Raw genomic sequence first — 18,421 nt, 5'->3', positions numbered from 1 at the left:
GGAGATGCCATCCAAATCCAATCATCGCCCCCCGCTCCTCCCAATTCATGGCAATGGCCGCCACCGCATCCGCCACCCGCTTCGTCGCCGCCACCTCCACCGCCGCCCTCCACGGATTGCGCTCGCGGTCTGCCCCTTCATGCCACCGAGCTTCCTTCCTCTTCTCATCCGCGAAGCCGAGGCTCGTCTCCTTCATCTCCCGGCGGCACTTCGTCGCCCCCTCTGCCCTCCTCAAATCCGATTTCCAGGTCAGGGAGGAAGGGAGTCCGGAAACCCTCGACTACCGGGTATTCTTCCTCGACGGATCCGGGAAGAAGATGTCGCCGTGGCACGATGTGCCCTTGCACTTAGGCGACGGGGTCTACAACTTCATCGTGGAGATCCCCAAGGAGACGAGCGCGAAGATGGAAGTCGCCACCGATGAGGCGTACACGCCTATAAAGCAGGACACCAAGAAGGGGAAGCTCCGATACTACCCGTGAGGACATTTGCAACTCTTTAGCTTGGTTTATTTTTTATGTAGTTTTCCTGATATTTCTTTGGTCGTCAAACTCCTGCTTTTTAATCACAAATATAATATATAATAGTATGGATTGGATGCCGCGAAATTGGTTTTCTAGTAAAATTTTCATAAATGAACTTCGCATCAAACTGCAACTTCTTAAAAGAGGGATTTTGTGTCAGTGCAGTGTAGGTGAACCGCGCATTGTCTCCAACACGGCTATCCTCTTAACATTGTCTTTTTTCCCACAACCATGATCAATCAAACCATCGGAGTGATCTACATTTACGTTTATACCCAGATGGAAATTCTCATTTCTCCATGTCAATTGCCTATGCCAAGTTTGATAGCGCAACTTACACCACAATGAGAGATCTTTATTTCTCAAAAAACAAAACACTAGTCATTTAGCGTACATTCCAGGAAGCATAGCTAAGTGCAAACCTGTTCTTCGAGTTCATGTCTCTACCTGATGGAACTAATTGAAAAGGATTAGATAATACAGATAGTCCGTTCTTTGATAGATTTTATGACTGGTCACAAATGTCATCCATTCATTATTTGTCATACTTGACTATGATTTCTGTCTGATGGTCAATTGTTTTTTCATTCTATGTTACAGATACAACATTAACTGGAATTATGGACTGCTTCCTCAGACGTGGGAAGACCCATCTTTTGCTAATGCAGAAGTTGAAGGGGCATTTGGGGATAATGATCCAGGTTTAGAAGAATGTCTCTTTTTGTTGCCGCCACTTTTTGAATATTTTTTATAGTCTAGCAAAGGTATCACGGAATGCAGCAATGTCATGTCTTAAGTTTTTTCATTTTCCAGTTGATGTTGTAGAAATAGGTGAAAGGCGTGCTAACATTGGTGACATTCTCAAAGTGAAGCCTTTGGCAGCTTTAGCTATGATTGATGAAGGAGAGCTTGACTGGAAGATTGTTGCAATTTCATTGGACGATCCTCGAGCTTCACTTGTAAATGATGCTGATGATGTCGAGAAACATTTTCCAGTATGGTTTCTGTTGACATAAATTAGTTAGCTTTCAAATATTCCACTGTTTCATTGTCTCATTACTTGAATGCACATTTGTTTTGTTGGTTATATATGTTTATGATAAATAACTGGATTCTAGGTTTTATTATATATATAAAAACCAACTGCCTTTGAATATACACACACACATAAATATGTACCTCAAACATACTAAGAATTCTAGCTTTTCTTTTATGACCTAAAATCTCATGTCCAAAGTGTGCTTTGTTTGGCCTGCTGCCCACACGTTCGAGTAATCCAAACAGCATATAACTGTTTTGAAACAAATTTTTTTTAAGGCCTTACTGGATTTCCCATTTAGCTACCTGTTCTTAAATGCAAATTATGTTTCTCTGAGTCTGTTTCCTATTTTAGATTTGATCTAACCAATTTTGAAGTTTAGTGTCTGAATATCCGAGACCACTGGTTTGCAACTGGCAGGACTTTCTTCAGAATTTCTCAAGGGTGTTTAATCGACAAATATATAGAACCTAGTACAGAATGTCTAAAAGTATACACTGTACTCATGTTTAAAAAAAGAATATATAAGAGTTGAGCAATAACACAGTGTTACAGTTCTCAATAATTATAAAGAAAGCTAGTTTGGCATTCTCTTTGAAATGCACAAATGATGATTCCAATGCATGATATGTTGTGGTTTACGGCTCCTTACCAATTGATGGCTTATTTCTTCAGGGGACTCTTACTGCCATAAGAGACTGGTTCAGAGACTACAAGATTCCAGATGGAAAGCCTGCCAATAAGTTTGGTCTTGGCAATAAGGCTGCAAACAAGGTAATTCTCGTATGACTTTCATTTTTCGCTCTCTAATTCAGTATCAGAATCTGCTATCTGATTGTTACATACATGCAGTTTTGGATGCCTCATAGGCTTAATATTATTAAATCTCATAGAAAATATTACTGGATCTGATACCTTAAACAAATAGTTGACGTTAATGGAGGAGAATATTTTGGGTTGGATCTGCTCCTTAAAATGGCATTGCCGAATAACAAAATGTTCGTTTGAACTTTCAGAGTTCCAAAGTGAATCCGTTTACTTTGATCCTTATCTGTTCCATCTTAGATTGTTTTTAGGTTCCTTAAGATTTCTTCTAAATTTATCATGATGTATATTGTTACTTTAAATCCTATCTAATATATTTTCACACTATACATTTCCTTTTCCACTACATTATCAAAAGATGTAAATCCATATGAACAATTATATTATCAAATGCATTGAGTATAACTTTATTTCTCCCAAAATTCTTTCATACAATCAAGCATATTGCCACTTACATGATTCTTATTGTCCTTGTGTTGTATTTTAGGATTATGCATTGAAGATTATTACAGAGACAAATGAATCTTGGGCGAAATTGATGAAAAGATCGGCTCCTGCAGGAGATCTTTCTCTCGTATGATTACGATGATAATTATAATAATAATTATTATTCGAGGTTAGCGCCAAGAAGGCTTATTGGTGAAGAGTTCAAATTTGTGCTTAGAATATGCAAAACCAAAGAATAGCATTTATCCAAACTACGGTTTTGGAGTGTTTCTTAAGGAAGTAATTTTGATTATTTTATTTTTTTACTCATCAAATATTGAAATCCAGCTGAAATACCTATTGCATTTCACGAATAAAATGTTTCTATTATATATTATATGAAATTCTAATTCTCATAAACAATTATTTCAATTCTTATCATTTTGAATCGAATGTGCCATAATAAAATCCATATCACCTTAAAAGAGTTAACAAACGGAAATTTCCCAAGAATTAACTGAACACTCTCGCGCCTATATATTCGCCGGCCGCCATTCGAATCCAGGCCCTGTATTTTAGCCCTAGTTCACCATCGAGTTCGGTATGCGATTTTGTCGTCATTTCATTTCACGGTGGAGCAATCTCGGCCGTGGATTCCATGACGATTTCGACTATCACTTCCACCGAGCTCATCTTCCTCGTCTTCCGTTACCTCCAGGAATCAGGTCGCCGTCTCTTGTCCTCGATCTCCGTCGTATTACTCTCCCGTTCCTCTCGAATCGGATACACTATCTTCTCTATCAGGCGATTAGGTAGTTGAATCACTAGGGAAATAATCGTTTGATTGATGAGAGACGGAGCGACTCGAAGGGACAATAATGGCGTTGAGGATGTCTTCCTTTTGGGTTGTTTTCTGTACTTCTTTTTATCGGGGCACGAGTGATTGCGAATGCTCTTCTTATTCTAAGACTATTAGAATTTTTTATTAATCTTTATTGTTCTTGATGAATTTTTGAATTAATATGTTTGTTCTATTAGAATTCTGATTGAATAAGTTATGCCCACATAAGTTTTGAAGAGGTGGATTGTGGTCTCTCTTCTCGTCTTAATGGAGAATTGGTGGATTAGGGCCCCTAAGAATATGTTAGCTTTTTTGTTGCATTCTTTGGTTTATACTTACTCCGCAATATCTGTAATCTTGTGCCTAGACGTCCAAAGTGTAGCACCGTTATGGAATTGGTTTATTTCTCTTATTGTCCAAGTCCAACTCAATTTTTTTTATTTTTAAGAAAAGAAGTGTTTAATTCATCGAAATAACTCGTGACCATCAGATTGCCCAGACGTGGCAGGATGCATAATGTTCCTTGGGGTTTTTAGGAAACTGATTTTTTTCATGGAAGGAATAGTTGTTTTCTTATTGTGGTGCTGTCGAGTTAGTGCATCTGCTTAACTGTTTCAGTGTTCCTTTCGAATGTGAATAATATCTTGTTTTGAGAACTTAATGTTCTGTTACTCTTATGCTTCAAGTTGACTACGTTTTCCAATCTACTCATTTTTCTTTAATACTCAAAGTTGCTATCACGTAGAGCCTTTGATAAGAGTTTATGTTTGTAGAAAAGATGGCTTGGTGTGACATTGCTAACCTGGCGGCTTTAACAGGTTTGACTCATGCATCATTTGTTTTGGGATATGAAGCTGGCATTCACAATTTTGCCATTGATGGAAATCTAGTTCCACCAGATGCTCTTGTCACCCTAGTACAAAAAGGTCTGCGGTATGTTAAAATGGAAGCTAACTTAGATAATGTATGCATGTCCTTCTTGTCAGCCATGTTTTCTTTTGTTTTTGAGTATGTTGATAACCACCACTTGTGATTCTTGAAATTTGCCAGAATGATGTAGATTCTGAAGATGACTTTTCCTTTTTGCAACCTTTGGATCTCATCACAAAGAGTGTAGATGAACTACAAATAATGGTAAAAGCTAAGCGAGAAGAAAAGATTCAGAAGGAATCTGATAGAATTAAAGATAATGTGCATGCTCGAGAACAAGAACAATTTAAAGGTGAGACACCAGGAGGAAGGCAAAAGAAAGATGGAGATCAAGAAGACGATAAAGATAAGATGGATGTGGATGATGACCAAGGGAAGGTTAAGGAAAGGGTGATGAAAATGGAAAAGCGACATTCCCAATCCAAAGTAAAGAGTAAACTTGGAAAGCATAAAGTTTCTAGGGGTGAAGTCTCTTTCATTACTCCATAAAAAGCCTCCTGGACAACTTCTTAGGTTACACGACTATATATGTAGTCTACTAAGGATCTATCATCTATTTGTCTTGTGTTTTAAATGCTACTTCATTTCTTTTAAATTACACTTATTTCAGTAACCAATTCAATTCACTAGTGCAGTTGGACTTGTATCCTCAAAGAAATGAATAGTAGATCAAAATGCAGAAAAAAAAAAATCAAGTAAACTTCTTAATCAATTTTCTTGTTGGGTGCATGATTTTTTTTATCATGTTATATTTGTCTTGTTGGCATACTAATTAGCTTGATATGTCGGGTATAGTCCCTTTCTAATCCCACAACAGCATTAATCTTTATGTAAAATTTAAATTGGTTTTTTTTTCATTTGAACTAATAGACTTATTGTTGAATTAATAGTGTTCATGAGGATGGACCTGTCTCATATATTAGATAACTATGGAAGATGCATATATACAGTCTTGTCATATAACCCCAGATCACTGACTATGCTCTTGACAGAGTTACTGAAAGTCACACCAGCAACAGTACAAAAGAGATGAATCATATCTTAGGAAGTTGACAATCTACACATAATCCAAAGTGGCTGAAGCATATCTAAGCAACCATTTCAACAATTTTTGAATAACAGTTGCTGTTCATTATCAATTAAGGAATATTAATGCATAATATGAGACCTTCCCTGTAACAAAGCTCTTAGACATATGCTTTATCTCTTCTTAACTTATTCTGGGAAGGAGAACTTTGTAGTCAAATTATATGTTTAATAACAGTTGCATGTCCCTTATGACATGTATATGTAATTTGTTAAAAAAAAAAATTCTTGGTGATGAACTGATGACATAACCTGACAATATACTAGATTGAGGCATATTCACCAAGTATATATGTGCATACTTTTTTGTGGAAAATTAATTGTTCACTTGCATTTATTTGTCTTAGTAAACTCAATTACTTGTTTTTTTTATTCTTGTAGGGCCAAAACAAATGGACAACACACCTAGTTCTCAATCTTTAGCTTGTGAGATCTCGTCTTCTGAAGTGACCATCTTGGAAGGACATGGTTCTGAGGTTTGTTTCCATGCTTATTTTCAAGTTTTCGTTTTGGATAATATTCTTACTTTGTGCTAAATATTTCTTTAGATATTTGCTTGTGCATGGAGCCCAGCTGGCTCACTTCTTGCCTCCGGGTGAGAATTTCTTTTTCAGAGCATAAATATGAGCCTATTAGAAGTTCTTTTAGCTACACTGTTCTGTGTTTATATTTTATAAAGCTAAATTAGTGCCATGGAGGATGTTGAGATAATAGCGGTTATAGGTTATCCAAAAAAAAATTGTAAATGTGGCATTCTACACTTATAACCTTGATGAGATTATATGGAAAGGATAATTAGGATGATTTATTGAGGTTCTTTGTTATTATTAATTTTTATAATCATCTTTTCTCTTGACACCTCTTCAAAACCCCTTTGTTATCCTCAATAATGTATCTTTTAATGGTAAATGACCACCAAGTTGATTTTTTTAAAAAAACATCTTCAAGATACAAAACATAATATTTTAAACTGAAAACCATATCTATGGCTTTTGAGGTGTCTAGCTTATTTTTTAGTCCACAATGACGATTAAGGTGATTTAAGTCAAAATCACAGGGTGACTTGGTTCACTTTGGAAAATGTCACACCATACTCAATTTAATTTGATTAATTAGGTAGCCCCAAACCAATTGTCGCCATGATTGTTCCCCATTAGAGTTCCTATTTGAACTTGAACTAATATTTGTTACCTTCATGAACAAGATAAGCTACCATAGATCCTCATGTCGTTTAACACTTGCGATTTATGATACCTCAGGATGTTTGCTTTGGTCTTTGTGGTGTTTGGTTAAATTTGATAATTTACCCGTATCTTGAAGGATGATAAGCTTTTGCACTGAATTCTTTGACAATTTTATACTATCTTGTTCTAACTTTGCGTCTTAAATATGATATGTATTTGAAATGTAGGTCTGGTGATTCAACTGCAAGGATTTGGAAAGTTCCAGATGGTCCATCCTGCAAAGATGTGCAAATTTTACCTTCAAATGTTCATATCCTTAAACATTTCAAGGGTAGAGCAAATGAGAAGTGCAAAGATGTCACTACCCTAGACTGGAATGTAAGCTTTGCATCTTGGGCATGCCTGTTTTTCCCATTTTTTGTTTTTAACTATTAGATCTGTTTTCTTTATCACTGCAGTTGTTATGGTTCGATTTGAGTGATGCTGCTGCTCTAGAACCGTTCTGTGATACCTTATGAACACCATTTAATGTTACTTTCAAATTTATTTGTCTAACAGGATGGTGGTTCTTTACTTGCTACTGGTTGCTACGATGGACAAGCAAGAGTATGGAGCCCAGATGGTAAATATACTTTTGCATAGCTGGATGTTCTCCTTTAAATTTTAGGGTTATGTTTTCCTTCCACCTTATATTTTTTATGGAGATTATATTTTTTGTTGGGTTGGTGAAGAAGATAGAGTTTTTAATGTTACTCATGTTTTAAGTTCTTTCACATTGTTGATATAACATTTTCAATCTTAATCTACACATAAGTTAAAAAACAAGGAGTTTATTTAGATTTCACTAAGAGAGCGGCTGATCTGATTATGATATTACTTTATGTTGATTACTGAAAAATTGTCCTCAGTGACATGATTTATGATACCCTTCCTTGGATCTCTTTTCCTCAGTAACAAGGAAAAGAGATGCATAACTGAACTAATAGTCATAAAAAAAATACCCTTCCTTGCTTTGCCTTTGTTATATCCAAAATCATGTTTTTTGGATGAGGTTTTAGTTTTCCTTCTTTGGATGGTTAACAGGAGAACTGAGAAGCACATTAGCGAAACATGAAGGAGCCATTTTCTCACTAAAATGGAACAAGAAGGGTGATTTCCTCCTAAGTGGCAGTGTTGACAAAACTACTATTGTGTGGGATACAAACACTTGGGAATGCAAACAACAATTTAAATTTCATTCAGGTACTTGTTTTTCTTATATCAGTGAGACATCGAAATGTGAATTTTTTAAATGTTCTAACTTCAGCTAAACAAGGATCACTGTAGTAGATGCCAATATTGTTTTCCAGCGCCAATATTTGACATTGATTGGAAAAACAATTGTACTTTTGCCTCATGCTCTGCCGACAACATGATCTATGTTTGCAAGGTTGGTGAGACTTGCCCGTTGAAGGCTTTTTCTGGGCACAAGGTATAACTGTTGTCCGTTCTAATCTTTGGATCAAATGCACCTTAACATGCTTACCTGGGTGCAATTTTAATCGTTAGGATTTTAACTGCCTTTGCGCAAATAATGATACATTTCATCTTTCCTTAAATCAATTTTTTACCTTTTCATTTAGGCCGAAGTTAATGCTGCTAAATGGGATCCAACTCAGACCCTATTGGCTTCATGCTCTGATGATGGGACTGCAAAGGTAAATAAACATGTTAGAGAAGAATTCTTTCTGCAGCTTAATCTTTCAATATGTGAATAACTTTTGATATTTGCAAGTTGCACAATAAATTCGTTTACAAATTTAGCTAGATTGTAACCCGATCAGCACTAAAATTCAACTCATCTTTGCTCGAGCAACTATAAGCTATCATTTCAAAAGTTGTTATTGTTCCAGATAAATAAATAAATATAGATATGCAAACTGATTAAATTTTATATTTAATTGTCTTTTGCAGATCAATGGATCTTATTTTTCCACTTTACTTTTTGCCCCATTTATGTTTTATGACTTTCTGTGAATAATATACAGATATGGAGTCTGAAGGAGGATAAATATTTGCATGATTTCAGAGATCATAGCAAGGTTCTAATCTTTCATTTGTTTAAATTCTTTTACTCTTTCTACTCGCTCATGTCAGTGTGGTTTTCATTTTCAGGAAATATACACAATTAGATGGAGGCCAATTGGTCCGTGCACAAATACTTCAAATCAAGTTCTCGCTACGTGAGTAATTTCTTTGCACAATTGGGTATATACCTTCGTCCCGGGAACAAATTACAACCGTAGCTTTCTTTCTTCGTACTTTGCTCTGGATCGTATAAACATTCCAATCAGCCTTCTCCTTTGCGATTGTTACTCCTTGTAGACTGTTTGATGTTCAACCTTTCTTTCTGTAGCTTTACGTCTTAAACTATCTTGCGAACCTCAGCATAGTCATATAACTTGCTTGCAGATGCCTTTGATCACATTACTGATAACTTCCACACCATTGCAGTGCGTCTTATGACTCTACGATTAAATTGTGGGACATCGAGCATGGACACCTTCTTTGCAGCTTGAATGGTCACAAGTAAGTCTACCATTAGTTGATCTCATCATTCCTCTCTTATACTAATAATTGTATATTTCCATCTATTGCACAAATACTAGGGACGCTGTATATTCTATAGCATTTAGTCCAAATGGTGAATACTTGGCGAGCGGAGCGTTGGATCGGTCGCTGCACATATGGTCCATAAAAGAAGGGAGGTTAGTGAAGACTTACCAGGGGCCAGGCGGCATCTTTGAGGTATGCTGGAACAGGGAAGGTGACAAGGTAGCGGCGTGTTTCTCCGACAAGATGCTTTTCCTCAACAATATCATCACTGTCATGGACTTCCGGATGTAGAATGTATAGTCAATTGTGAAGGTTGCGATAATTAGAAGTTTGTAAATCTGATAGGGCAGAGGTTGACCAAACCTTACTGAACCGGGTTCGAGTTACTAGGCAGAGATTTTTTTAATCTGCTAGGTCACAACCGAGCAACTTTGTGAGACTCGGGGTCATCAGTTTGTAGCAAAGGTTTTTTGTTTTTTTAAATTTTTTCTCTTCCTTTTTATCAGTATATATTTGTAAGTGCAACTTACAAATAATATGACGTGTAAAATGATAGGAATTCTCAAACTAAGGCTATTTAAATTATAACGAAACACAAATCGAGTTTAAATTTATTAAAATCCATGAGAACTATACTTGAAAATGATAAAGCTTCGCGGATGTAGCCGAGTTAATACCGAGGTAGGAATTATCATTAGAGAGGTATTATTTGATATTTGATAGGTGCAAATATTATTTTAAATTATCTCATGCCTCTTATCTAGGAAAATCGGCTAAGATGATGATTTTATTTTACCCACACTAATTTTTTTTTAAATAAATAAATAAATCTATATTATTTAACCAAAACTCAATCATGAACCATCATTCCAACAATTTAATTCATTTTAAACTCAACTATCTTATCAAATAACTTTAAACAACATAAAACTTTATCCAAACTCATTTATGGCCCTAAAAATTAGGGAATATATGGAAACACAAACATCCTTGAGTTTTGATCATGTCAGAAATAAAATAAACTTGGTCCATTAACACTAAACAAATACACCGAAACTATAAAAATTTCCATTGTTTAGTTTACAACCAGAACCCCATAATTATCACAGATACATCTACACCTACGAATAAAAACACATTGTGGCTACAAGTAAATTAGAACGTTACATGAGTGGACTTGCTAGTTAAAAAACACATCTTTTCTGCTTCGCCTCCTAGTCTTCATCATCCTCCTCTTCAGCTTCAGCCAATTTGGTCAGCTCCTCTTGGATTATGAGTTTTATTGATGCTTTTCGTGAGGTCAGATCCACTTTGTAATGTGTAGCTGACAGAAAATTGTTGTCAAAATTAGTTGATGGATCGAAAATAAAGAAACAAGTAATAATTCTGAAGATAACATATACCTAACAGCTTCAGAATGTCTGTGAAAGTTGCCTGAAACAAACAAAATTGGACACTCAAGCGAGTATAAGATCTAAACAACTGGGAATTTGTTTGAAAATAGAAGAGAGCACCAATAGTATGGATATTTTACCAGAAGTATCATCATAATCATAAAAAGTAGCTCCTATAAAAAAATTACTAATAGGGTAATTTAGGCATTTTACTAAAAATTTACAATCTAACAAGTTGTGTGCACAACTGTAGCAATCTACAAAAAACAATCTTCGTATAAGTAACTCACCGTATTAAAGTCAACTTCCTTCAAAATTTCGCATACTTTCTTTCTTAGTTCCTCCTTACCAGGCTGTTGGACCTTGGATTTTGCTACATTGTCTTTACCCGCCTTTTTACCTTGATCAAAAGAGAATGCATTTCAGAATAAATGCAACAAAACTAATTGCACACAAGTCCAAGACAAAAATCATCAGAAGTCAACGGTCTAGTAAGGAGTAAAAAATAATAATATTGAAGAAAACAAAAATCACTAAAAATTTGCCAATAATATTAAAGACAAGAAAATATACATTGTCATGGACAAAAAGCTATTGCAAGTATTGTCAAACCAGGCTGATTTAAACAACTTCAAGATCGAGTTAACAAAGATGTTACCAGTACCATTGAATTAAGGATACACAAATATGTTAATAGAATGTAAAAAGTCGCTTCAGAGCCAACAAGAATAAAACACTTACTCTAAGGAAAAGGTGACGTGTGGGAAAAAAGATTTGTGACAGGAGAATATCAATTAAGCAATATTTCCATAATTGCAAAAATAAGATCGATCAACGACCCAACAAAGAGACTGAAACTTAAAATGACAGCCTCATGAGGAGACAAGCCAAATGGTAACTGAAAGAGATTGACTAGGATGAGACCAGAACAGTAAGTGTGTTGGTGAGTAGGCTTTTGAGCCTTCATTTACTTCCTAATGCGACATGTAGGTGATGTAACATTTGAAAATATCATCTCTATCTTAGCATACCTTTTTTAACAGAGCATAATGTTAACGGTGCGGGTAAATAGAAAAGTGGTTGGCATAGCTCATAGAAAACCCATCCATCCAGTAGTCAGATAAATTATAGTGCTCAACAATATCACTGTACTTTAATCATGAAAATTTATGGCTGATAGATTACCAGTATCCTTTTCGTTCTTTGCTGATCTAATAGTTGACTTGTTCTTGGGTGAATCAGACATCTTCTTCTTCCTAGAGAAGACCTTTGCACCTAGATCATCATCACCATCCTTGGTTTTGGCAAGTATGGAAGATGATGGTTTAGTAGAACCCTTGGTAGTTGCAGAAACAGACTCTACCTTAGAGTCGGTCCCAACCTTTTCCCTCTGTTTGGAAACTCTCTTCTTATTTGTGTCACCCTTTCCTAGATCCTCTTTTTGATGTTCATCTTCTTCAATCATATCATAAGTTTCTTTCTCGTCATCTTCACTCTCAGAAAGCTCAATTGCTTTGCCTTTACGAGGATTGTTATCATTGACTTCATCTTCATCGTTCATTTCTGGTAAGCTTTTATCACCCTCACTCAGAGAGGAATCATCTCTGTTCGCTTTCTGCAAATCAAAGGCATCAGCTAATACATTCATCCGTTACCACAAACAAACTACACAATCAAATATTAATAACTGAGACAATCAAGAAATTTTGAAATGCAAAGGGAAGAACACATAGAATGACATAATGCGGATTGTGAAGTTCATTTTTCTGATACAAACCTTCCTGGACCTCTTTGAATGTGCACCATCCATTCTCTTTGAAGAACTTCCCTTGGCCGCTCTCTCACGCTTTTTGGATTTTGTTGATTGCTACCAAAAAAAAAAACTTAGGAAATGAAGGCAATAGAACGAACTCCATGAAGACTAAAGCAACAATTTTAGAATAATCTCTTTTTTTTTAATAAAAGTATCCATCATCATTAAAACATTAAGAAAAAAGCATAAGAGAGTTGTCCAATTCAGAAATATTACTTCAATATTAGGGTAAGGAGCAACCAAGAAGTCCAACAGTTTCTCTACAAGTTCTTCCTACAATGTCAACCAAATAATCGATGTGAGATAATCAGAAAAATAAAAACATAGATGTTGAGGCAATGTGATCATATACAATGGGTTAAAACCTTCTATATGAAAGATCCACCTACCTTTCTAGAATTGGCTTTGGAAGCAGGTAAATCAAACAGATCACATAGATCCAACAGTGTTTCTTTTACATATTTGTCAAGTTTCTCCTTCATTTTAGCTCTCTGTTTTTCCTGGAGAAGATAAATTTAGCTCGTGAGGAAAAATGAAGAGAGAACTAACACTACAATAAGCACAAAGCCAGTTATTCTCGAAAGGGTAAGTTTGTTCTTACATCACTTTCATGCCATACAAAACCTGAAAACTGGAGGATATGATGTTTGAAATTCACTGCCTGCAATAAAATCATATCAACTATCTTTTAAAAATACATTGGTGATGCTGTAATTGAGACTGATGCATTTAGTCTATAGGTACAAATAACAGCAGTATACTTGCAATTACACAAATTTGCAGCACTTACTGAAGACTAAAGCAACAATTTTAGAATAATCTCTTTTTTTTCAATAAAAGTATATCCATCATCATTAAAACATTAAGAAAAAAGCATAAGAGAGTTGTCCAATTCAGAAATATTACTTCAATATTAGGGTAAGGAGCAACCAAGAAGTCCAACAGTTTCTCTACAAGTTCTTCCTACAATGTCAACCAAATAATCGATGTGAGATAATCAGAAAAATAAAAACATAGATGAGGAGGCAATGTGATCATATACAATGGGTTAAAACCTTATATATGAAAGATCCACCTACCTTTCTAGAATTGGCTTTGGAAGCAGGTAAATCAAACAGATCGCATAGATCCAACAGTGATTCTTTTACATATTTGTCAAGTTTCTCCTTCATTTTAGCTCTCTGTTTTTCCTGGAGAAGATAAATTTAGCTCGTGAGGAAAAATGAAGAGAGAACTAACACTACAATAAGCACAAAGCCAGTTATTCTCGAAAGGGTAAGTTTGTTCTTACATCACTTTCATGCCATACAAAACCTGAAAACTGGAGGATATGATGTTTGAAATTCACTGCCTGCAATAAAATCATATCAACTATCTTTTAAAAATACATTGGTGATGCTGTAATTGAGACTCATACATTTAGTCTATAGGTACAAATAACAGCAGTATACTTGCAATTACACAAACTTGAGGTACTAACTAGAATTAAGCCTTCTTTCAAGACTCACTAGATTGAGACCATCAAGTGAAAAGTTTTGATTCACATGCAAGATACACCTCCATTCACAGCACAAGGTAAGAGAAGCACAATTGCCACAACATCAGTCATTGTTGAAGGGTTTCAACAAATTGAGGTAAAAGGCCTGTCAAGTTACCATGTCGATAATCATGATTGAAGCTACTCTTATTGCATTGCATAGTAACAAGAAAGATATAATAATTGAGAATGTTTGTTCAGATTGACAACTGTGTAATTATGTAGGTTACTGGTGAGTGACCTAACGTAGCATCTATAAGAGAAGCTGGAAAAATAAGAAAGCGAGGACAAATAATCTTTTCTTTTTGTAGTTATCTTAGGCGTAGATTCCTTGTGGGTTATAGTAAGAGATTGATAAAAACCTAGCAAGGGCTATCAACCTAGCAAGATGTACAAGAATCAGGGTTATATGATTTATATTAGGTTGCCACCTCTTTTGCGTTAATTTTTTTTCCTTATCATTGAAGGATCCACTTAATGGAAAAAGTTAATTATCTGATTATTACTTTCAACTAAATCAAATATAATGTGGAAATTCGAAAATAAAACGATGTGTTTCCCAAAAACACTCATTTAATAAAAATAGTACTCTCAAAAGTTTAGAAAAAAAAATCTAGGAAAACCAAAAATATGCAATATGGAAAATCACAGCTTCATGCAAATACCAAAGTTCAGAATAATTCCAATAAACCAAGAAGAAGCACGATATGCAATATTATGAACTATTAACACACTTTTGCAGTCAAATTGTAGAATATTGAAGCAGCATTAAATCATTTGAAAGTCAACCTAACCACTATAAACAAATTATAAACCAATCAGAAACCATGATACTTATATTGTAAACCATATCGATTAGCTTACCTCTCTACTCAAAAGTTTGAGCTATTAGGAAAAAGGTCAATTTATACATTTATATTGTTAATACTCCCCTTCATGTGTGAGTGGGTACTAGACTTGATTAGTCTCAACCTCTTAATGCACGAACTGTTTTTTTTTTCCATGCAAAGGGCGGTTGTGCTAGGGCAAAAATGCCCCCGTCATTTACCTGGGGAATACTGGGCTGCGTGGGGTGAGCGTTATCACCTTATTGCTCCAATAAACTGATGTTTTTTTTTTGACATAGGTGAAATTCAAAGCCTACCGTGTTAAAGTTAATTAACTAATCACCACTCCCAAAAGCTTAAGCTATTAGAAAATAGACCAATTATCCGAAAACAACATGATACTTATATTGCAAACAACTTAGACAATACTTATCAAAAGTGCAACACTCCTGAACCAACAGTAGTAGCAATCAGAAAGAATGATAGCATACTATAGAGAAAAAAGGAATACTCAATACCTTTCCTCTCCTTCCAAAAAGGGTATGATGTATCAATTTAATATCATCAGGTTTCTTCTTTGCTAGTTTGTGAGCCACTGGAACAGAAGCCAGACACGCATGGAATATTATATAATTAGAACATAATTGATGGATATGAAGGAAATGGAAAGTAAACTACAAGATATGGGATGTACCATCAATAGATTAAACTGTAATACAATTTTGGATTTTAGATGTTGAATTAATAGAATCCTGTCAACAATCTTTACAATGGATTTTATTTGCAAGTAAAAATATTTCTTTGTGTTTGAGGGGAGAGTTCATATATATAAAGATTTTAAAATTGGTGACAAAGTATTTAAGCCTACAATTGAGAATAACTTCTACATGCATCCTTCCAATTTGTTATCTATTTCACCAGATAAAATCTAACATACCAGTAAGATGGCTATCGAATAGATTTTTAATTCACCAATGAAGAGCAACAGTAAAAATGTATATCATACATGATAGGGATAACAATGTCACATGGTAACTACTTGAAACAAGAACAACAATCTGTGAAGAGAATTATGTTTATCTGAAGAAGATATTTAAATAAGCAAGACAACAAATTCATGTGGAGTGTTGGTTATAAAGTTAAAGAAATGACAATAACAAGATATTTGAGCATATAAACCAACTGATGAGATCGTAGTTAGGCATAAACAATTGTTCTCAATAGGAGACAATTATTGATGCAAAGAGAAGATAACAAAATCTGAGGAAACATAAAGTTTTCACTTAATGACAATATGAAACTTGTAAATAGGACTATATCAGAAATAGCATACCACTTGGTATATCCTTCAATGGAGTGCCACGTCCCTGTAACCATAGAGATCTCAGGTATTCATTGATTGAAATATCAACCTCAAAAAGTAAGATTAAAAAAATAAATGATTAGTAAAACACCTTTTCAACTTGAAACTCCCTCAATGCCTCATTTTCAATTACTTCTACCAATCTCTCTACAGATTTTCTCTGACGCACAGGGCGTTCAATGGATGAAGTAATAGGACTATTTAGTAACTCCATGGCTTTTGTTGCACTTTCGCTTCCTTTTCTCTCTGTTTTCTCTACCCGTGATCTTTTTCTCTTAAACCCTACAGCGTCTTTATCCTCATTGTCCTTCTGGTCAGTACTACCATTTTCTTCAACCTCCATATAATTTTTTGATTCTACCTGCTTTGCTTCTTGCTCCACACCCTTCTCTTCTTTTTCCACTCCCACATTTTTGTCATCCTCTGCATCTGCCATTTCCACATCCTCACCTGCGATTTTCTTATCACCTTCCATAACGAATATTTTTCCGTGGTTGGCAACTGTTATGTTATCGCCTTCCACATCAATCTTCTTCCCATCCTTAGATTCTGCAGTACTTGGGTCCTCATTCTTTATGTCTTCTTTTGATTCTTCTACATCATTTGTTTGTGTAGTGGTAGTAGTCGCATGCTCCATTGCTTGATCACCTTCTTCATCAACCATTTCCATATCCTCAGCAGTAGCAATTGTATCCTCAATCTCTTTTTTATCTTTTGTTTCTTGTACATCATTTTCTGTGGCTGTTGTATCTGCACTCTCAATCTGATCATCATCTTTCGACTCTTCTATAGTAATTTCTTTTCGCACAGGTCTTCCATCCTCAATTGTGTCTTCTTCTGATTCTTCTACAGTACTTCCTTTTTGCACAAGCCTCGCATCCTCAATTGGGTCATCTTCTTTTGATTCTTCTATACCACTTTCTTTTTGCACAGGTTTTGCATCCTCAATTGGTTTGTCCTCTTTTGATTCTTCTATACTACTTTCTTTTTGCATAGGTCTTGCGTCCTCAATTGTGCTATTTTCTTTTGATTCTTCTATACTACTTTCTTTTTGCACAGGTTTTGCATCCCCAATTGGGTTGTCTTCTTTCAATTCTTCTACACTACTTTCTTTTTGCATATGTCCTGCATCCTCAATTGTGTCATCTTCTTTTGACTCTCCAATATCATTTTCTTTTGCAGTTCCATTTTCTTCAATATGCATCTCTTTACCATCCTCATCTTTGTTACCTTCACCTTTATTTCCTGTATCTCCAGAGTCAGACACAACATTCTTTGGCTCCAGAGGACCAGATCCATTCAATATTGTAGTATCTTCCACTGTGTCGCTTTTATGTTTCATGTCCTGCTCTTCAGAATCAACATATACTCGAGTATTACCTTCAGGAGGCGGTTTATCTTCTGCCATCCCAACAGGTCTAGACGCTAGAATCGTACCCCAACCTAAATAACACAGCAAGATCGAAACTTTAACACGCAGAAGAAATTCTATACATCTACAGAACGAAAACAGTTAATTTTACAAATATGAACAGTAAATTGAAAAGCAAACAAAAACCACAGCAACTTCCGACGAGCAAAAACCTAATTATGGATTTCGAAACCCTATCTTCACAATCTGCCACATGCACTAGACACGAGGCATACATATGGTAAACCAGGAGGCGAAAGAACAATTTCAACGCTAGTTTTCAAAACCCTAACATCATCGAGCTTGCTCAAAACAACAGATAAATCGTAGCAAAAACGACGAAAAAAACACGTATAATCCGATAGAAACCGACTAGAGCAGGCACCTGATGCAGATTCTCGAGCTGAGAGCGATCAAAAGCTGGGAATTTGGGGAGCAATAGTTCAAACTCGCCCGCTACTTGTTCCCTCCCTATCCCTCGTACGAAACCGCTGCTTTGTCTGCAGCTGCTCTGCCACTGCTGCGTAGAAATAATAAATGGAAATTTTCATTTCCTTCCCAAAAAGTTTATATGCCTTTTTAAATACCATCGATAAAAAATTATTTGGATATTTGATAATATTTCA

At 35.4% G+C, this 18,421-nt stretch overlaps 3 protein-coding genes across 11 annotated transcripts; 2 read left to right on the top strand and 1 right to left on the bottom strand.

Annotated features, from left to right (window-relative positions):
- LOC121975681 (soluble inorganic pyrophosphatase 6, chloroplastic-like) lies at window positions 1-3,151 on the top strand. The gene is made up of 5 exons (XM_042527473.1): window positions 1-478; window positions 1,125-1,225; window positions 1,338-1,519; window positions 2,239-2,337; window positions 2,876-3,151. The coding sequence occupies exons 1-5, from the start codon at window positions 48-50 to the stop codon at window positions 2,966-2,968; spliced, it is 906 nt and encodes a 301-aa protein (XP_042383407.1). The 5' UTR covers window positions 1-47; the 3' UTR covers window positions 2,969-3,151.
- A 218-nt stretch (window positions 3,152-3,369) lies between these two features.
- Window positions 3,370-10,062, top strand: LOC121975678 (WD40 repeat-containing protein HOS15-like). Of its 8 annotated transcripts, none has more exons than XM_042527465.1 (14): window positions 3,372-3,626; window positions 4,474-4,619; window positions 4,706-5,048; window positions 6,053-6,147; window positions 6,220-6,266; window positions 7,083-7,233; window positions 7,414-7,477; window positions 7,939-8,097; window positions 8,205-8,326; window positions 8,478-8,552; window positions 8,883-8,936; window positions 9,010-9,077; window positions 9,349-9,423; window positions 9,504-10,062. In XM_042527465.1, the coding sequence occupies exons 1-14, from the start codon at window positions 3,473-3,475 to the stop codon at window positions 9,739-9,741; spliced, it is 1,791 nt and encodes a 596-aa protein (XP_042383399.1). In that variant the 5' UTR covers window positions 3,372-3,472; the 3' UTR covers window positions 9,742-10,062. The 8 variants fall into 8 exon arrangements, with proteins under 8 accessions (XP_042383405.1, XP_042383399.1, XP_042383406.1 ...); XM_042527466.1 differs by having other exon boundaries at window positions 3,373-3,539; XM_042527467.1 differs by having other exon boundaries at window positions 3,546-3,719.
- A 392-nt stretch (window positions 10,063-10,454) lies between these two features.
- Window positions 10,455-18,340, bottom strand: LOC121975677 (titin homolog). 2 transcript variants are annotated; one of them, XM_042527464.1, is made up of 12 exons: window positions 18,181-18,340; window positions 16,476-17,827; window positions 16,355-16,388; window positions 15,540-15,616; window positions 13,949-14,008; window positions 13,737-13,847; window positions 13,564-13,620; window positions 12,622-12,711; window positions 12,030-12,459; window positions 11,135-11,244; window positions 10,854-10,884; window positions 10,455-10,774 (listed from the first exon to the last, which is right to left on the bottom strand). In XM_042527464.1, exons 2-12 carry the CDS (start codon window positions 17,790-17,792, stop codon window positions 10,665-10,667), a joined length of 2,427 nt encoding a protein of 808 aa, XP_042383398.1. In that variant the 5' UTR covers window positions 17,793-17,827; window positions 18,181-18,340; the 3' UTR covers window positions 10,455-10,664. The 2 variants fall into 2 exon arrangements, with proteins under 2 accessions (XP_042383398.1, XP_042383397.1); XM_042527463.1 differs by lacking the exon at window positions 13,564-13,620 and adding an exon at window positions 12,874-12,930.
- Between the last annotated feature and the right edge of the window lie 81 nt (window positions 18,341-18,421).

Source organism: Zingiber officinale, chromosome 4B, assembly GCF_018446385.1.
Source record: "Zingiber officinale cultivar Zhangliang chromosome 4B, Zo_v1.1, whole genome shotgun sequence".
NCBI classification, from domain to species: domain Eukaryota; kingdom Viridiplantae; phylum Streptophyta; class Magnoliopsida; order Zingiberales; family Zingiberaceae; genus Zingiber; species Zingiber officinale.
Note: the sequence above shows the minus strand (reverse complement) of the source record. Positions and strands in the feature narration are given on the sequence as shown.

Excerpts from the sequence above, each read along its gene's own strand:
- LOC121975677 (XM_042527464.1), bottom strand. The coding sequence starts at position 17,792 with ATGGCAGAAGATAAACCGCCTCCTGAAGGTAATACTCGAGTATATGTT. Across the intron at positions 13,621-13,736 it reads CCAAAGCCAATTCTAGAAAG|GAAGAACTTGTAGAGAAACT; the intron begins GTAGGTGGATCT and ends TTGACATTGTAG. Across the intron at positions 12,460-12,621 it reads ATTCAAAGAGGTCCAGGAAG|AAAGCGAACAGAGATGATTC; the intron begins GTTTGTATCAGA and ends TTTGATTTGCAG.
- LOC121975681 (XM_042527473.1), top strand. The coding sequence starts at position 48 with ATGGCAATGGCCGCCACCGCATCCGCCACCCGCTTCGTCGCCGCCACC. Across the intron at positions 479-1,124 it reads GGGAAGCTCCGATACTACCC|ATACAACATTAACTGGAATT; the intron begins GTGAGGACATTT and ends TCTATGTTACAG. Across the intron at positions 1,226-1,337 it reads ATTTGGGGATAATGATCCAG|TTGATGTTGTAGAAATAGGT; the intron begins GTTTAGAAGAAT and ends TTCATTTTCCAG.
- LOC121975678 (XM_042527465.1), top strand. The coding sequence starts at position 3,473 with ATGACGATTTCGACTATCACTTCCACCGAGCTCATCTTCCTCGTCTTC. Across the intron at positions 4,620-4,705 it reads TGGAAGCTAACTTAGATAAT|AATGATGTAGATTCTGAAGA; the intron begins GTATGCATGTCC and ends GAAATTTGCCAG. Across the intron at positions 8,098-8,204 it reads ACAATTTAAATTTCATTCAG|CGCCAATATTTGACATTGAT; the intron begins GTACTTGTTTTT and ends ATTGTTTTCCAG.